The 17841-nt window shown below is 35.7% G+C and overlaps 1 protein-coding gene across 8 annotated transcripts in view; it reads left to right on the top strand.

The window, feature by feature from the left end:
- SUPT3H (SPT3 homolog, SAGA and STAGA complex component) overlaps window positions 1–11190 on the top strand; it is a 416859-nt gene extending 405669 nt beyond the window's left edge. For 5 of the 8 annotated variants that reach the window (XM_016131178.2, XM_016131176.2, XM_036229996.1 and 2 more), the window contains one exon: window positions 949–2292. In XM_016131178.2, the coding sequence (XP_015986664.1) occupies window positions 949–990 (42 nt within the window). In that variant the 3' untranslated portion in view covers window positions 991–2292. Of the gene's footprint in view, window positions 1–948; window positions 2293–7573; window positions 9410–9965 lie in introns of those variants that run through there. The other 3 variants (XR_004953706.1, XM_016131181.2, XM_016131180.2) reach the window with 3 other exon arrangements.
- The last annotated feature ends 6651 nt before the right edge of the window (window positions 11191–17841 follow it).

Raw genomic sequence — 17841 nt, 5'->3', positions numbered from 1 at the left:
TTTGTCATTTTTTCCATTTTTCTGAAAACAGATTGTAGAAAATTTTCATCTAATTGAGGGTTATGAATTCTCTGAATGCAACTGTTCCAAGTTTAAATGATGAAAAATGTGTTGGTGAAAAGGGTAATTTTATTCTTAAGTCCTGAATTTTAGTTCTGCTTCACTCCGAGTCTCATTATGAGACTCAGGACAAGTCACAGAGGTCCTGTATAGCCCAGCTCTTCCAGCTCTGAAATGCAGAATATATCTCTTGGGATGAAAAATCATGCAGTTTTACTTTCTTTACTGGAATATATTATATTATTGTAATTAGTATCCACTTTTCCATTTCCTTTTATGGGAATATTTTATCCCATCATGAATATCCATATATACATCTATATGTACACACATGTATATAAAATTATGTAAGATGCAAGTTTTCTATTATGTCTATAATGTGCAGAACTCCTTAGAGACCATCATATTTTAGGGGGGAGGAAAGGCCTTTATTAGTGTCTGTTCTCATACCTTTTCACTGAGACTATAAATTAGGCCTGGGAAGGCTATAATGAGTCAGTAATTTATAGACTATTAAGATACTTAGTTAGAAGTGATTCTTGAGCATGTCCAATAGAGAACACATGTTTATAAAGAACAAACAGATTCAACACAACGTGTCTTTGGACCAACCAAACCCAATCAATTAACAAAATGGGATGTCTTATTTTTGCATATCTCCCACTCCCCCAAAATAGAATCACTAACCACTTGTTAACCACACTGACCTTTTAACAGACAAAGTGGTTGCTATAGCTTTTTGCCACCAGAAATGTTCAGATTAAGCAGCCTGTTAGATTGTAGCCATCAGAGTCTAAAAACTGGGAAGAAAGCTCTGCTTGCTTTTTTGCCTCCTTTCCCGTTTGACTTGATGTGATAATTCATTGCAGATTTCTTTTTCTTTGACAGAGTGCCTACCGCAGGAATGGGATGGCTTTTCTGGCCTGCTGATGTGACTGTGACTGCAACAACAGAAAAGGCGATGTTCTAAAAAGGTGATTCCTGTTCCCCTCTTTGGACAAAATAAAGTACAAGTTTACCTTCTCTGCCTCCTCAGGAGTGCGTTGGTTTGTTGTGACTATCCACTGGCTGACTCCAGCTCTTTTCCAGCCCCCTCAACGCTTAGTCTTGTTTACTAGATGGGCTGTTGAGCTAATTAATGGCAGGATGTTTGGGATAGCATGTAGGTGGACAAGAATGCAGATCACACAATTTTGAAATTTTAATTTGGAATAGATTTACTGCCCTCAGCTCACATATCTTAAAAGCAGTGTCTTTTTTTTCCCCCAGTGTTTAGTCTGTGTTTTACTTGATGCATTTTGTAATCCAAGTTTGAGACAAAGGAAACAAAATTAAAAGGACAGTCAGTTGTCCCCTTGTACTATCCTACCAACTTTATGTATTTTAGAGACAAATATCCCTTTTATAAACATACTACTCAGAGACCTAGTTGACCTAATGAACCGTCTGTTCCCATCTTTTCTTCCTTTCTCCCCACTTTTAGTGTATGTCATTTTCATGCCTTCTTCCCAACTTCCTGCGTATCTGCCTACCACGTGTGTTTTTCCTCCCATAGATTCTCTTCCCTGTCTTCATTTCTTTCTTTTCCCTGTCCCCACAGTCCCCAAGCCCACCACTCACACACATATAATACCCATTTAGAAGCAAAGTAATTAGAATCAGTACAAGAAGGGGAGCTGAGTGATTTGCTTTCTCCCTTCAGAGTACCACCCCACGTAGACTGGAAATGCAGACGGGGTAATTTCTGCTAGTAGCAGCTAAGCTACCCTTCCGGCATCTATACTTTCTCAGTAAATGAGGAACTTTAACTTGGGAACAAACCAAAATATAGCAGATGTAATTGTACCGTTCCTGATTAAACTTGAATTGAAAAAAAAAAAAAAAAAAAAGGAACTTATTTCTTCAATTCTGGAGTTTTGTGTGATTTTACTATTTTCATGGTTTTTTACACACACCAAAATAGCCTTTGTAAAGAATTAATATTAACAGAAATGAAAAGCATGAAAGATTTTCATCCTGTGACCAAATCATTGTGAAGCTCAGTTAGTATGATTGTGCCATATTATTCACATTTGTTAACTATCATTTACCTGTTCTATGTTAGTCCTTCTGGAAAAAATCTTTGTCGAGAACAAAAAATGCAGATATATAATATCAAAAAATTGCCAAAGGGTTTTGATGTTCCATCTGTGCTTGTTGAAATATATGATTAAACTTTTCTTTTTATCATCATTCTTATTTTTCTTGGCGTCCCTAATCATAGAAAATTACAAGCTTGCAGTAAACATCCTAACTTTTAAAACGACAGCATTTATTGTATTTGGTTTCGATCTGCCAGGCTTATTGATGTATAAAATTTTCAGGGGCTAATTTTTCACATCAAAATTCCTTCTCTCCCACATTATACATTTTAAAGTTATGCACAAGGCAGAAAATATAGGGTTTAGAGGTTTTTTTCCCTTCATTTTATTCTACCTGATCTCCTTATAGTCCCAGAGAAGGAAGACTCAATGTACATTTCTCTCAGAAATATGACAGGTCTGTGTTTTTGTTGGTCTGGCGTGTGTTTGTCTATCTTGAACAGTCTGACAGGTAATTATTTATAAAATCTGGTTTTGCCCAGTAAGTCCATATAATAACCTTTCACTTTTCATCATAAGCCAGTGAGCTGAATTTAGAATAAAACAAGGTCATTTATGTCTGTCCCGAACCAGCCTACATGTCCCCATAATTGCTCAATATTAGTATTTTTAATTCTTTTTTTTTTCTTTTCTACGCTTAGGTTCTTTCTCTGACTCTTTCCACAACACTAAATTGGAAGTGAAATAAAATTTCCTTAAGCAGTGAATGTAGGGAAGAAAAAAAATGTTCATAGAAGGAGATTTTCAGAAAATGTGACATCAACAAATTTCTCTCTAAAGATTAAAATGTTATGTAGAATCATAAAATGTTAGAGTAGACGATGGTCTTAAAGGTCATTGAAAACAACCACTCATTTTACAGATGAAAAAACTCAGCCTGGAGAAGGAAACTGATTTTCCCAAGGTCAGTCAGTAATGGCAGTGACAACCAGAGACCAAATCTATGGTCTCTAATTCTCAGTCTAGTAATCTACTTCATCATAGTGAATTTGTATGAGACGTTCCTAAGACACGTCTGGGTTTTATGGCTTTTTTTTTTTAGACAATAACCTAAAATTATAAAAAGCGATACTAATTATAGACACATCCTAAAGCCTAAGTGTTACATTACAATTTTCTTCAAAGGGACTGTGGTATTAATTAAATAATCCGTGTAATATGTAAATTATAAATCAGTTTTTAAAAAGAGGTCTGCAGGCAAGGGAGAGGAGAATTAACACACTTTGAGCACCAACTTTGTGTCAGGAATCTCACCTCTGGTATTTCATTTGTCTTCACAATGACTCTATGAGGTAGATACTATGAAACTAACCCAACAAACAGAAAACAAACAAAAATCAGGCTTAACTCCAAATCAAATGTCAATATACCAGATAGTTTCTATTTTCATAGCTATGTGTTTTGGAGATCAACCTGGAAATAAAACTAAAAAATAAGTAAATAGTCTCTCTTATGGGAAATTGACATTGCCTCATAGACTTGAGGGTAAAGGAAAGAGAAATATTTCTTCTTTCACCTAAATTTGGAAATGCGACTTGCCAAACGTGTCGTTTTAAGGCTCTGTCTTTAACCTTCCTGCCTTCACATATTGCAATAGTTAAGATTCAAAAATAATGTTCCAATTTTAGAACCAAGGGTTTTTATTTAAAAAATATCAGAAACATGAATATTTTTTAATGATGTGTATAATTTCTGTATCTGGGGAAAATTCTTCATTTTTTACTGTTTGTTCTTTGTTTCTATAAAATAGTAAACAATCCAAATTTAATGCTTTAATGATGTAGAAGACAAACATAACTGGTGATTCTTGGTCTGAAAGAAAACAAGTTTGCTTGGCTAATAATTATAAAGTTTAATTTTATGAAAAACATTTTATATAGTTCCCAAATCAGATATTTCTTTCCAGTTCATATAACCCCTTGTGTAAAACTGAATCACTCCAGAGAAAGTATTCCCTCATCTGCCCTCCTGGAATTTAGATAGAATTTTCCCAGGTTGCATTTAAAATTTTACCATCAACCATGTATACATCTCATAAAATATTTTACAGTTTCCTGTATGCTCTGGCTGAACGTTTCATAGTACATAAACACTTCTGCAAATAATATAAGGGCATCAGGTTGAATATATCATAGCAGTGGCCCCCACATAAAGTTGATTGTTCAGCAATTTATTTTTTCATTTTTATCTTCTTATTTGAATGCCAGGATGAAACCGTGTGCCCTTATGCTACAGTTGCAGGGGATTTGGGGGATGCTAGCAGTTTTAGTGGAGTTGTATTCATTAAAGCAAAGGCTTTCTGCAGAGGGCATCAAGCCAAGCTCAAACAACAAAACCATGCCTGCAGGAATTGGATGTAAATGTGATGGTTAAATAAGGGCCAGATGCCTTTAAAAAGTCAAATATTAAAGAGTCATATCTCCTAAAGCAAGTCTCTAACATTGTGAGTAGAATAGTGATACCATAGCACTTTTAAAAAAGAGAGACTTGCATTTGTTTTCTGGAACAAAGTATCAAATATTCAAGCTGTCATAAGTCATGGAAATTTTGGCAGTTGTAGCATATTTTAAAACAATCAGCTCCTACAAAGTCATAAGAAACCCACATACAATATTTCATTGTTGGAAACCACTATAATTCTGTATAGAGCCTTATATTCATGGTCCCTTTTCTGCTCATCGCCACCCAATATTCACTATTCTCAGTTTTTCAGAGGAAAATAAAAATAGAAAAAGATACAGGAAAAACCAAGAATCAAGATGATTACTTATATAATCAGGCAACACTTTACTTGCTATTAAAAATGATGATATATTATGTCATCATTTTAATAATAAGCCTGACATAATAATTATAGCCCACCGCGTGCCACTCTATGCTAAGCACTTTGTGTGGGTTGTCTCATTAAATTCTAAAACCCCAGCTACGAGATATGCACTATAGCTCTCCCCGTTGCCTTTAGGCAGTACGGTAGAAACTGAGGAACAGAAGGCTCAGTGGCTTATGCAGAGGTACCCAAGGTGGAGCTGGCATCCGTACCCAGCGCTTTGACCCCAAAGCTCGTGCCCTTCACCACTGTTACACAGCACGGAGTAGAGACTCCTCACAACATGTTAAAGAGAATTGCTGTCCTGAACCTAGAAACTCTTCTCAGTACCAAAAAACTTGATTACAAGAAAATTTCATTTTAACTTAGCATTCTTTCTCTAAGGCCAAGTATTGTATATATTATAGAATGTCATATAATGTGTAATAGAATATAATTATATAGAATGATGCCAAGTCCTCTATAATGTCTTAAACCTTAAGGTAAATACATATGATCAAGACACATTCTAAGAATCCCTATACAAATTATAAGGAAAACGTCCTCAAAGATCCATGTGTACAAAGCCCCTCCTTTGTGAAGACTGTATTTCTCCAGAAGGCTTTAATTATGTAGGCTTCTATTTTATGCTTTCGTGCAAGGTATTTATCTCATGTCATAAAATAATCCCCATCTTGTTTAGGTGTGTTTGCAGTGAAAGATACAGAAGTACATATGGCAGTCCTTCAAAACTTTATGTAAATGCCCCTTTTAGGTGTTTGTTCATTAATTACGATATAGTCATTGTTTCTCCAAGCCCAGGATGTTCATGTGTGTGCTTGTGGGGAGTGGTGGACAAAGATAAAGAATAAAGTGGAAAGAAAGTTGCTGAGCACTATTTAAATTAGAAGTGATGATTTTTCCTCACTCATCAGTAGTTAACAGCTTTTTAAATTCAAGCCCAGGTCTGTTCTGCCTCAGGACAAGTCACTTTCTGATTTATGTTCTTTAAGATCTCAGCTAGCAGTGCACCAACCTGTGGTACAGCATACCTGCAGCCTTCTTTTCTGAATGGCGTTGATTAACTTCAACCACTTTCCTCGGGAGAAGTTAGTTTACTTACTGGTACATTGCCCACTTCTCGTCACTCCCCTCTGACCTATATGTGCCAATCAGTCATGCAGTCCCAAAGTAGAAATGACTGTTGGCAGCTGATGGGTTGGCTTGCCGCACTTAACATGGGTTTTGGCCTGTGAAGAAACAATGAGCCCAAAAGGGTTTGGGCAGTTTATGACTCACACGGCATCAGGAAGATAACCAAAAGTAGGGGCCAGATGACAGGAGATGTGAGTGGCAGGTCACCGTGTTGTGGAGGCTCCAACTCTGCAACCACGCCATTTTTATGTTTGCTTCCATACCCAGAAGGAGGTGGAGGTGGAAGGTCCCATGCCTCACCAAAACCAGGGAGGCAGATGAGAAACTACCTATGACTGCTCCTCCCAAGATGGACTATCTTGCCACATCCGTGGGCTGATCACAGCCCATGGCCAAACTTTACCTATATGACCTGTGTGGAGACGTGCAAGTCACAGAGGTGCCTTTCTTCTATAATACATAGTGTATCATGTTTTTCTGTTAACACTATGAAAAATCAACCTTCTTTCCTAGGTTTTCATGGTGGCCTCCTTCCCTAGCTTTTTCCCAAAAACTTTCCTGCCCGCCTCAGCGCATAGCACCCTCTGCTTCCTCTGAACTCTTTATGTCCCCGTTGGTCTCTGTCCTTCCTATTTAGTGTGCCTAATCATTTCTCCATGTGCCTGGTAGCCTGCACTAGATTAAGAATTTCTTGAGGGTAAGTCCTGAAGTTATACATCTTTCATCTATAATCACCACGTGCACATATTAGGTATTCAGTAAACATGTTGGTCAATAGAAAAATTATTCATTTAAACAGAAGAACAATCCTTTTATCCTTAAATCTGTTTAATCTGTTATTGATGCTTGTTTCACTTATTTGGCTACAAAACTCATGAGTAACAGATGATCACAGCATTGTCCTTAAAGATAAATAGTGTTTCAGAGAAACCAATTCAAAGCAGCACCCCAAGCATCCGGTTTCTTGTGGCCTTTATGAGTTGGTCATTGTGACTTCAGTCTTGTTTGGATAATGACCTCAGAAAGAAAGGTAACCTCAATCTCATTTGCACTGCTGAAGACCTAAGGAACATTTGTGTCCCACCTGAATCTATACAAAATTGAAAAAAATTACAGACTCACTTCCTATTTTTGCATATAGTACCATGTTCAAAAACCTACTAGTTCTCCCACTAGTTTGTTTACTGTAAAGACAATGAGCCATGTTAGGATGAGGTTTCCTTAAAGGTAATGGAAATAACATCCACTGAACTTAAAGCAAATATGATGCTCTATTTAGAATGAAAATGAGATTTTCGTGAACTGGAAGCAACATTTTATCATCCAAGAGTAGCTTGCAACGAAAATGTTTTCTTTATCTCTGTCTATTCATTCCATGCATTTATTTTTTTTTTTCCAAAATAAAATTTAGCACCTATGAAAGCCAAGCAATCAACATGGAGTCTACAGTTCCCAAACGTGAGTGGAGGAACCTCGGGGAACTGTGAAATTCTTGAAGGGGTCTCATGAGGCCACTTAGATTAAAGATCTGCAGATCGAATAAACATGTTTTGCCCATCTGGGTGCCACTCTGTTTTGAATATGTATGCCGCTGTGATTTACAAAATATAAATTCATTTAAAAATGATAATGAAATCCTGGTAACTTTTTGACATTACATAATTTTTTCACTCAGGAGGTAGCAAAAGTACAAATTGTAGAATGTGTGGGCCAGTGAATATGTTTATATAAAAAAAAAATGATTCTCAAGGTCAAAAAAAAGGCACCTATAGGTTTCTGTGTTTTACAGAAGTTGTCATTGTGTCCTCACTTCTTTAGTGGTGAGTAGACAGTGCCTTCTGAAGTTTTGGGGCTGCTTCAACTAAATATTAAGGATATTTTTTTCCTTTGACATAATGTATCACCTGAACTTTTTTCATACATCTTATTTGGGAAAAAATTTATGATCTTTTTAACATTAGGAAGTTTTGCTTTTCCTGACATTTTATTGCTTTGCATATTTGAAACATTTCAATCCCAGACAATAAATATTATGTGATTATTGTTTTCATATGGATAGGCTATTTCCTCCTGTTTTTTTCTAAATCCCTTTCCCAACTAGTAATACTGAAAAATTTATTAATATTAAACTGTGCCATTCAGGTTTTCCAGAATCATGTATAATGAAAGTTGAAAGAGGGGAAGGTTAGAGAGAGGAGGGTTAGTAGTAGTTAAAAATAAATTGAAGTGTATGGTTTTCTTTCAATTGGATTTCAGATGTTTCTTGTTCAGTTAAAATAAAGATTATATTCTGTAAATCATTTTTATAAACCGTCATAACCAGTTTTTTATAAACCGTCATAACCAGTGATCACATTAAATGGTATCTTTTTATATTATTGTTATGGAAGCTCAATAAAAGTAGATAACGTTAGCTGAGTACACCATGACTGAGTGTCTAAAAGCCCCCACCTTTAAATAGCTATTCTCATGGCTTCCTCACCTTCTTCAAGTCTTTTCTCAAATATCACTTTCTCAATAAGGCCTCCTCTAACCACCTTTTTAAATACTGAACCCTGGCCTTTGCTCTAGCACACCATATTCTCCTGCCCTGCTTTTTTATTTGTGTTCACTCTAACACATACTATTTCATATACTTATTTATTTTGCTCTCCACCTTCTAGAATGTAGACTGTCTGAGGTTAAGGATTATGGTCTGTTTTGTCCACTGCTATACTCCACCATTTAGAACAGTGCCTGACGCATGGTGTGTGTTCAGTCAGTATTTTACTAAATGAACAATTGATTGATCAGTCCTTAATTCTGAAAATTTTTTTAACACTTCACCCATGTCACTGTACTCTCTCCAGCCTTTAACTGTTCTTTTTCACTGTGTCCTGGCTTGTTATTTTACTCCCTACCTCAACTGTAGCTTCCCCTTTCCCTTCCATATTCCTCTGAACTTCAACTCTGTTCCTCAGCATAACTCTTTTGTTTAAACGTTTTTACATTTCAGTACTTCCTAGATCACAATGCATCCTCAACAAATAAGAAATTTGCCCACCACAAGCAAAAGGTAGTTATGATTCAGGGAGGTTTTCATTAATAATGTCAAATTCTTTATATATCTAGTTAATGACTTATTCACATTTTTCTTTTTACCACAACTCCGGGTTAATATTTTTAGTGCATTTATTTATGACTTAATATATTGCAGTAGTTTTTTTTAGATATGGCACATAGAGTATATTTCTTTCTTTAGAAATCAATTTAATACAGTATATTTTACATAATAATAACCTTCTTTTAGACATACAGTACAATTCAAAGACTTTTGACAAATAAACACAGTTATGTAACCACCACTACAGTCAAATACATGAAAACCAAAAAGTTCTTTCATGTTCCTTTGTCACTGATTCCCCCACTGTGGCATCACTAATTCCTGGCGACCACTGATCTAATTTCTCTCTCCATAGTTTAACCTTTTCTGGAATCGCATATAAAATGGAATAATTCTATATGAATTTGAATTTGAAGATTTTCGTGTCTGACTTCTTTCAATTAACAATGCTTTTGAGATTCATCCATGTTGTTGTCTGCATATAGTTGTCTGATTGTCCCAACATCATTTGTTGAGAAGACTATCCTTTCTTTATTGAATTATTTTGACGCTTTTATCTTAAATTAATTGACCGTTTTGGATTCTGTTTTGTTCCATTGATCTATATATTTAGCCTTATGTCAGTACCTCACTGTCTTGATTACTAAATAATGAAATAAGTTTTATGAATCCTTTTCAAAATAATTTTTTTTTATTCTAGATTCTTTGTTTCTCCGTATTTCTGCAACACATTTGCTGGGATTTTGATTGGAATCACTTTGAATCTATAGCTCATTTGTAGAGAATTGACACCTTTGCTGTATTAAACCTTTTATTCAGTGAATATGGCGTAGCTCTTTATTCATTTAGGTCTTTTCTAATCTCCTTCATTAATGTTTAATAGTTTTCAAAATATAAATCTAGTATATATTTTGTTAGATTCATCCATGGACATTTTACGTTTGATGAATGCTGTAAGAAAGATTTAATTTTTTTTCCATTTCCAGTTCATTGTTATATACAGAAATCAAATCAATTTTTGTAGAGGAAACTTTTATCCTGAAACCTTGCCACTCACACTGACTATCTGTAATAGCTTGTTTTCTTGTTGTTTTGTATATTCTTTGGAATTTTCTACATAGATGATCATATTTTTTGCAGATAAAGATAGTGATATTTCTTTCTTTCTAATCTATAGGCTTTTTATTTATTCTCCTTGCCCCGTTGTAGTGATAAAGATCTCCTATACAACAGGTCCTCAAATAATGTTTTGTTCAGCAGCATTTTATTATAATAGTGATGAGACACTGTAGGAACTCAACTCTTGTTTGTATTAGCCTGTGGTAAAATTGACTTTGTTATATGTCATTTTGCTCAGTCACAGAACTTATATTTTGTAACCCTGTTTAATAAGAGTGGTGAGAACAGACATCATCCTTGCCTTTTTTCCTGATTTTATGGGGAAAACATTTAGTCTTTCATCATTAAATATGTTAGCCACTTTGGGAAAAACCAAAGTTTTGTCAGTCTCCTTTCCTTTTTCCTGATTTTATGAGTTAAGTATTCAGTCTTTAAATTAATGGTCAGTCTTTAAATTTAATGGCTGATACTGACCATTAAATTAGCTGTAAGATTTTCTTAGATGTTCGTTATCACATTGAGGGAAGTTCCTTCCTATTCTTAGTTTGCTAAGTGTTTTTATAATGAAGGAATGTTGAATTTTATCAAATGTTTTTTCTACATCTTTACAGATCATCATAAAGGTTTTCTTTTTTTAGTGGTGCACTGCATTGAGTTTTGAATGTTGAACCAACCTTCTATTGCTGGGATAAATGCAAATCAGTCATGACGTACTAATCTCATTATATTTTGCTGTTCTTGATTTGCTAATATTTTGTTAAATATTTTTGCATCTGTGTTCATGAAATATATTAATCTAGATGTTCCTTGTGGTGTCTGTTTTTTTTTCTAATTTTTAAATCAGATAATGCTGGCTTTACAAAATAAGTAGAGAATTAATCTTTACTTTCTTTATTTCCTGGAGGAGTTTCTGTAGAATTAGTATTATTTATTTATTATAAGTTTAATAGAACTCACAAATGAGTCTATCAAGAACTGAAGTTTTCTGAAACTCAGTTGTTAGCTACAAATAACCTTAGATGTAAGACTATCTAAGTTGAATGTTTCTTTTTGAGGGAACTTTGGTATTTTATGTTTTTCAAGATAGATGTCTTTCATCTTGGTTACATTTATTAGCATAAGGTTGTTGATGAAATTTCCTTTATTTTTCTCTGCATATCTATAGGATCTGTAGTGATGCTTTTATTTTTAATTGCTGATACTAATCATTGGTTTTCTTTTTTTCTTTTCAATCAATCTGAATAGAGTTTGTCAATTGTACTTATTTTTCAAAGAATCAACCTTTGATTTTTATTGAAAACATATTTTTCAATTTGAAAAATTCCAATTTCCTTTATGATTTTCTTTGACCCATCGCTTAGGTGTGCTGTTAGTTTCCAAATACTTGAGAATATTTTAGATGCCTTTTTGTTATTAAATTTTAGTTTAATTTTATAATTAAAAACATACTTTGTATGATTACCATTCTTTTAGGTTATTTTTTTATGGTGACATTGGTTAATGAAATCCAGTAAGTTTCAGCTGTACACTTTAACCATAAGGCATATATATATATTTACACTGTGTTCACCTTCCATAGTTAAATTTCTTTCTGTCACCACATATTTGACCGCCTTTTCCCCATCCACCTCCCCACCCCACCCCTTACCCTCTGGTAACCACCAGTCTATAGTCCATGTTAATGAGTCTCTGTTTGTCCTGTTCATTTGTTGTTTTTAGGTTTATATCTCACATATAAATGACATCATGTGATTTTCAACTTTTTCTGTCTGGCTTATTTCGCTTAGCATGATTATCTTAAGGTCCATCCATGTAACAGTTCTTTTAGGTCTGTTAAGGTTTGTTTTATGACCCTGGAATCTGTGCGTGTGCACTTGAAAACCTGTTAATCTACTATTGTTAGGTGTAGTGTTCTATAAGTCGGTTCATGGTGTTGTATCAGTTACTGAGAGAGGAGTGTTAAACTTGTCAATTAAAATTATGGCTTTGTCTGTTTCTCTTCTAAGCTTTAGTAATTTTTGCTGGGTACATTTTGCAGTTCTGTTCTTAGTCGCATACACATTTTGGAATGGCATGTCTTAATCAGTTGTCCTCTTTAGCATTATATAATGCTCTCTTTATCCCTGACAAAATTTCAAGTTTCTGAAACCCACTTGGTCTGATATGAGTCAATCTATTTTACCTTTCTTTTGATTACTGTTTGCATGATATGTATTTTAAGATCCTTTTACTTTTAACCTATCTATTTCATTATATTAAAATGTCTTCCTCATTGACAGCCTTCAATTGGATCTTTTCACCTGGCTTTAAAGTCTCTACCTTTTCATTGAGGTGTTTATAGACTATTTACATTTGATGTTATTATTGATATGCTTGCATGTAAATATGCAGTCTTGTCCTCTTCATAACTTTTTTAACATATTAATTTGTGTTTCTTGGTTTTAACGAGTTTTTATCATTTTAACTTGTTTTTTACAATCCTTTTTTAACTAATTACCTAATCTACATTTATTGCAAATGAACAAACAAAAATCTAGAAGACTCAGAAAATCACAAATACAATTAGAGTTATCCCCACTCCTTTAACACTGTGAAAATAGTGTCTGCTTTTCTCTAGGTGCTTTTGAGATTTTAATTTTTTTATTTTTTTATTTTTCAGCAGCTGTAGTACGACATGCCTACATGTAGTTTTCTTTGTATTTATCTCTTTCTTGGCGTTTGTAGAACTTGAATCTGTGGCTTGCTATCTTTCATCAGTTTTTTAACATCTCAGCCACTTTCCTTGAAATATTCCCGCTTGTCTTCTACGGCTTTAATTACCTATATATTAACACTTTTTAAAATCATATTATAATATGTTTCCTATGTATTTTTCTGTCTTCCCATCTTCTTTCTGCTCTACTTTAATCTGGATATTTTCTAATGACCCATCCTGTGTTTATTAATCATCTTGTTTGCTCCATCTGAAATTCCATTAAGCCCATCTATTAAACTTCTAATTTGGGGGTTATACAATCACCATTGGTTTCTCTTCTTAAAAAAAAAAAAAGAAGAAGAAGAAGAAGGAAGAAAGAAAATCCAGTTCTAGTCTCATTCTGATTACCCTGCTGTCTGGGTGGCTTGTGGATCTGCTTCTGTTATCTGGGGTTTTTTTCCTCTTGGTTTTCAGTCACTTGGTTTTGTATCCTGCTATGCCTTGGGGTTTTGTATTGCGTGCCAGACATTATAAATGAAAAAATATAGAAGCTCTGGATAATGATTTCTTCCAAAGAGGATTTAATTATCTGACAGACAGATGGGAGTATAGTCAGATCAAGTTGATATATTTCTGCTTTGCCCTTTTTCCTAGAAAGTATCCTTTTCAGGTTTCAGCTGAGAGCCTGTGGTATTTACCAGACAGACCCCTTTAATCTTGGCAAGCCCTGAAATCTAGCCTCTAGCTCCCCTACCCCACAATAGTGATGAAATTTCTTCTCCCAGATGCTGCTCTCACCCCACACATGTGCAGCTTTGGAGTCGACATACACTTCAAGGGGAAACTGCATGCAGAATTATAGGCTGACTTCCCTGCAGTTTCCTGCTCGCTGAGATTTCAGTCCCTCAGCTACCGTGGAAGCCCCAAGCTCCAGCCTCTGCCTCCCCAGCCCAGTGAGACTGCCACAGGCCCCAGACCACTGCTCTCTGCTTCACTTCTCTTCCTCTCACATTTCACTGGCAGGTTCCCTGAAGAAATAAGAAAGAACTTTATCGTTCTTTAATTTCTTGGACTCTCGAATCTTAACTACCTTGGCTTTTTTCTGATGCCACAAATAAAATATGCCCTCACCCCAAAAGATGTTCACATCTAAGTCCCCAGAACCTACAAATGTTGTCACATTATATAACAAAAGTGAATTAAAGTTGCAGATGGAAGTAAGGTTGCTAATCAACTGATTTTAGAATAAGGAGATTATCTTAGATAATTCAGGTGGGCCCAATGTAATCACATGAGCTCTTAAAAACAGAAAAGGGAGGCAGAAAAGTGGGTAAGAGAGATGTGACAGGAGACGGATTTGATATTGCTGGCTTTGAAGATGGTATAAGGGGGGCATGGGCAGAAAAATGTGGTGGCCTCTAAAATGGCCCTTAGTTTACAGCCAGCAAGAGAAAGGGAACCTTGGTTCTACAGCCACGAGGAACTGAATGAAAAGGAAACCAGTTCTCTCATATAAACTCCAGAAAAGAACACAGCCTGCCAACATCTTGGTTTTAGTCTGCGAGACCCATACCAGACTTCTCACCCATTGAACTTTAAGATAATACATTTAAGTTGAAGCTGCCAAATTTCTGGTAATTTGTTATGATGGTATAGAAAAATACTACACAATTGTTTTGGGTTTCTTTTTCCAGCTTGTATAGTTGTTCTCAGGTCAAGGATTAGTCTCTCATAGCATGATATATCAGAGTTCACAGAGTCAGGACCACTGTACTTTATGGGATAAAGATTTTATTATAGGAATCAGATCTTACACAGTTATGGAAGAGCTGGGAAAGTGAAAGCCTAGGAAGAGAAAAAGTCACCCACCCGTCAATTGAGAAGCAAAGCATAACAACTTGCCAAAAGTGGCTGCATAAGAAGATCTGTAGGAAGCCACATCAGTAGACCTCTGTGTGTCTACTGCCAAGTGTCTGGTAGTAAGCTTGGAGCCACTATTGATAAGCACAGCCTTCAGTCAGGAAGAAGACGGAGAGTAGAGGAGAGTGAGGATGAGCTAGAACTGCTCGCACTTCTGTCTGTAACTGCATCTAACCACAACGTGTTAATAACTGCTCACTTCCATCTTCCGAATCTTGCTTAAATTTCTCTTTTGCCCCACAATCTAGGGAAGAAGTTCTGGAAAAGTAGTATCGGTTTCACCAAGTTGACACAGTACCAACAACCTGTCTGCTCATTGTCAATTTGGTGTCCATACATGCCTCTTTGAACCATATGTAAAAACTCTCCAAACAAATACAATAGCAAAGTGCTCCCACCTAACAGGATGCATGCTGACACTATCCTCCAAAAAGGATATAACTACTTTTACGGTCTTCCTCACAAAAAACCATTTTCTCAGTCTAATCATGAGAAAACAACAAGCAAATCTCAATTCAAGGACATTCTACAAAAGACCTGACCTGTACTCCTCAAATCTGTCAAGGCTATCAAAAACTGAAAAACTCGTAGCCAAGAGAGTCCTAAGGAGACATGACACAAATGTAATGTGGTGTCCTCAGTGTGATTCAGAAACAGAAGAAGAACGTCAAGTGAAAACTAAGGAAATCTGAAAACATATGGACCTCAGTGAATAATAGTGTACCAAAACTGGTTAATGCTGACAAATGTACCAGACTAATATAAATTATTAATAATGGAAACTGAGCGTGGAGGTATGGGAACTTTGTATTATCTTTCCAATTTTTCTATAAATTTAAAACTATTCTAAAAGTAAAGGGTTATTTTTTCTTAATTATATAAAGTATAATTTGGGGATAATGTTGATTCTTTTCTCTGAGCTATACTCCCCCTTGATATCCTGTAACTTAATAGTGAGATAGATGGATAACCACTATTAGTACCTCTTATGTTTGATAATAGGGGAATGGGGAACAGGAAAAAATAATAGTGTACCTAAATAAATGTGCTTTATTCATATTAAAGTAAGGAAGCAATACTCATAACCACCACTGTCATCATTTTTTGTAAGTGGCCCAGTGGTCATATGCTAGTCTTTATAACTTCCTTCTTCCACTGGCCAGTCCGTATTCCCTTTGCCCTCAGTAAACAGCTCAGGTGGTGTGGTTTCTAGCCTGACTAGATGAGCCTGCCTATTTCTGTTTCAGTTATCTTTTGCTGTATAACAAACCACCCTAAAACTTAGTGACTTAAAACAACAACGATTCTCATGATTTGAGGATCAGGGGTTTAGGCAGGCCTTGCCTAGGTAGTTTTCCACATGGCATCATCTGGTAGTTACTCAAGCTGCATTCAGCTGGCAGCTGAGCTGCACCGGAAGCATCAGAAAGGCTTTGCTCATCAATTTTGAGATTTGGAGCCTTCCAGCTCCACGTGACCTCTCCTTCTGCTTGTGACAAGTTTGGGCTTCCTCACAACATGGTAGTTTCAGAGACAGTGGACTTAAAAGGCACCTGGCTTCCAAGGGGGATGAAACAGAAACTACTAGTCCTCTTAAGGTGTGGCTCAGACATCCCACATCATGCCGGCCATGTTTTACAGTCAAAGCTAGTCACAAGGCCAGTCCAGATTAAAGGGGAGGGGAAATAGACTCTACTTCTTGATAAGAGGAGCAGCAAAGAATGTATGCCCATTTGTAATCTGCTAAACTGGTTGCCGAAGCCTTTATTTCCTTTCATGTAAATTCCTAGAATTAGAATTGCTGTGATTATGATATTCCTCATTTTAAAACCTTGACACATATCCAAATGGCCCTCTATTCATGTTTTACTAGTTTGCATTCCCATTAACAATATTCAAAAATCAGTTTCTCTGTGTCTTCACCAACACTAGATACCATTGTTCTTTTTCATTTTTTCCAATTTTAGCAAAGGAAAGTCTAACCATTGCGTTTATTTGCATTTTTGGATACCATTGAGGTTGAGCGTTTTCCCCGTGTTTATTGGCCATGCGCAGATGTTCTGTTTTGAATTGCCTAATGTTGTACTTTGCCCATTCTTCCCTGGGGCTATTCTTGGTTTGAGTGTTGCTGTTGGTCTGAAATCTGGATTATTAAAGTTTAATTGACCTCAGACAAACCTACTGGTTTTAATATTATGAATTACTCTTGCCCAAAATAATCTATCTTCATTTCTATTCATTTATTCTTTATTTCCCTAGATCATATCACCTTTTTTAGTTCTTTCTTTACTCAGATTTACAATATTAGAGCTGCAGATCATTTTTCAGTCGAGGCAATTGACACCAAAAGAGGAAAGGATCTTGTCCTCTCTGAAGGTGGGTTAGTCTACTCAGTTTGGACCCTCAGGACCAGTCTGTTGGCTTCTGTTCAAAACTATACTAACAATGCACTTAGCTCCTTCACCACAAGGTTTCTGTCCTCAGGTCTGGCACTAAGAAATTCAGTCTATAACTTTTGCCTCATGAGTATATTGGATTGTAAATTCTCCCTACCACAAGTGACTATGTAGCATTTGATAAATTGCTTTAAATTTAGGGCCTTGGATTCCCCATCTATTAAGTGGGAGCATTGAACTTCTGCTAGTGACTTCGAGGCACATTTTTTATCCTTAAAGTCTAGTTTAAGAGGGGCATTTGTAGGGTATGGATTAGGGGAACAGGCAAAGGTGGAAATCAGACCTTTAAGAAATTTGTCTCAGCCTAGTATGTCTATTTTTGAAGGGAACCTAATCAAAGCTTTTTTGAAAATAGTTTTTAATTATAGGTTTGAAACTTTGTGTTA

The sequence above is a fragment of the Rousettus aegyptiacus genome, unplaced genomic scaffold (assembly GCF_014176215.1).
Source record: "Rousettus aegyptiacus isolate mRouAeg1 unplaced genomic scaffold, mRouAeg1.p scaffold_m13_p_1, whole genome shotgun sequence".
Taxonomy (NCBI): domain Eukaryota; kingdom Metazoa; phylum Chordata; class Mammalia; order Chiroptera; family Pteropodidae; genus Rousettus; species Rousettus aegyptiacus.
Note: the sequence above shows the minus strand (reverse complement) of the source record. Positions and strands in the feature narration are given on the sequence as shown.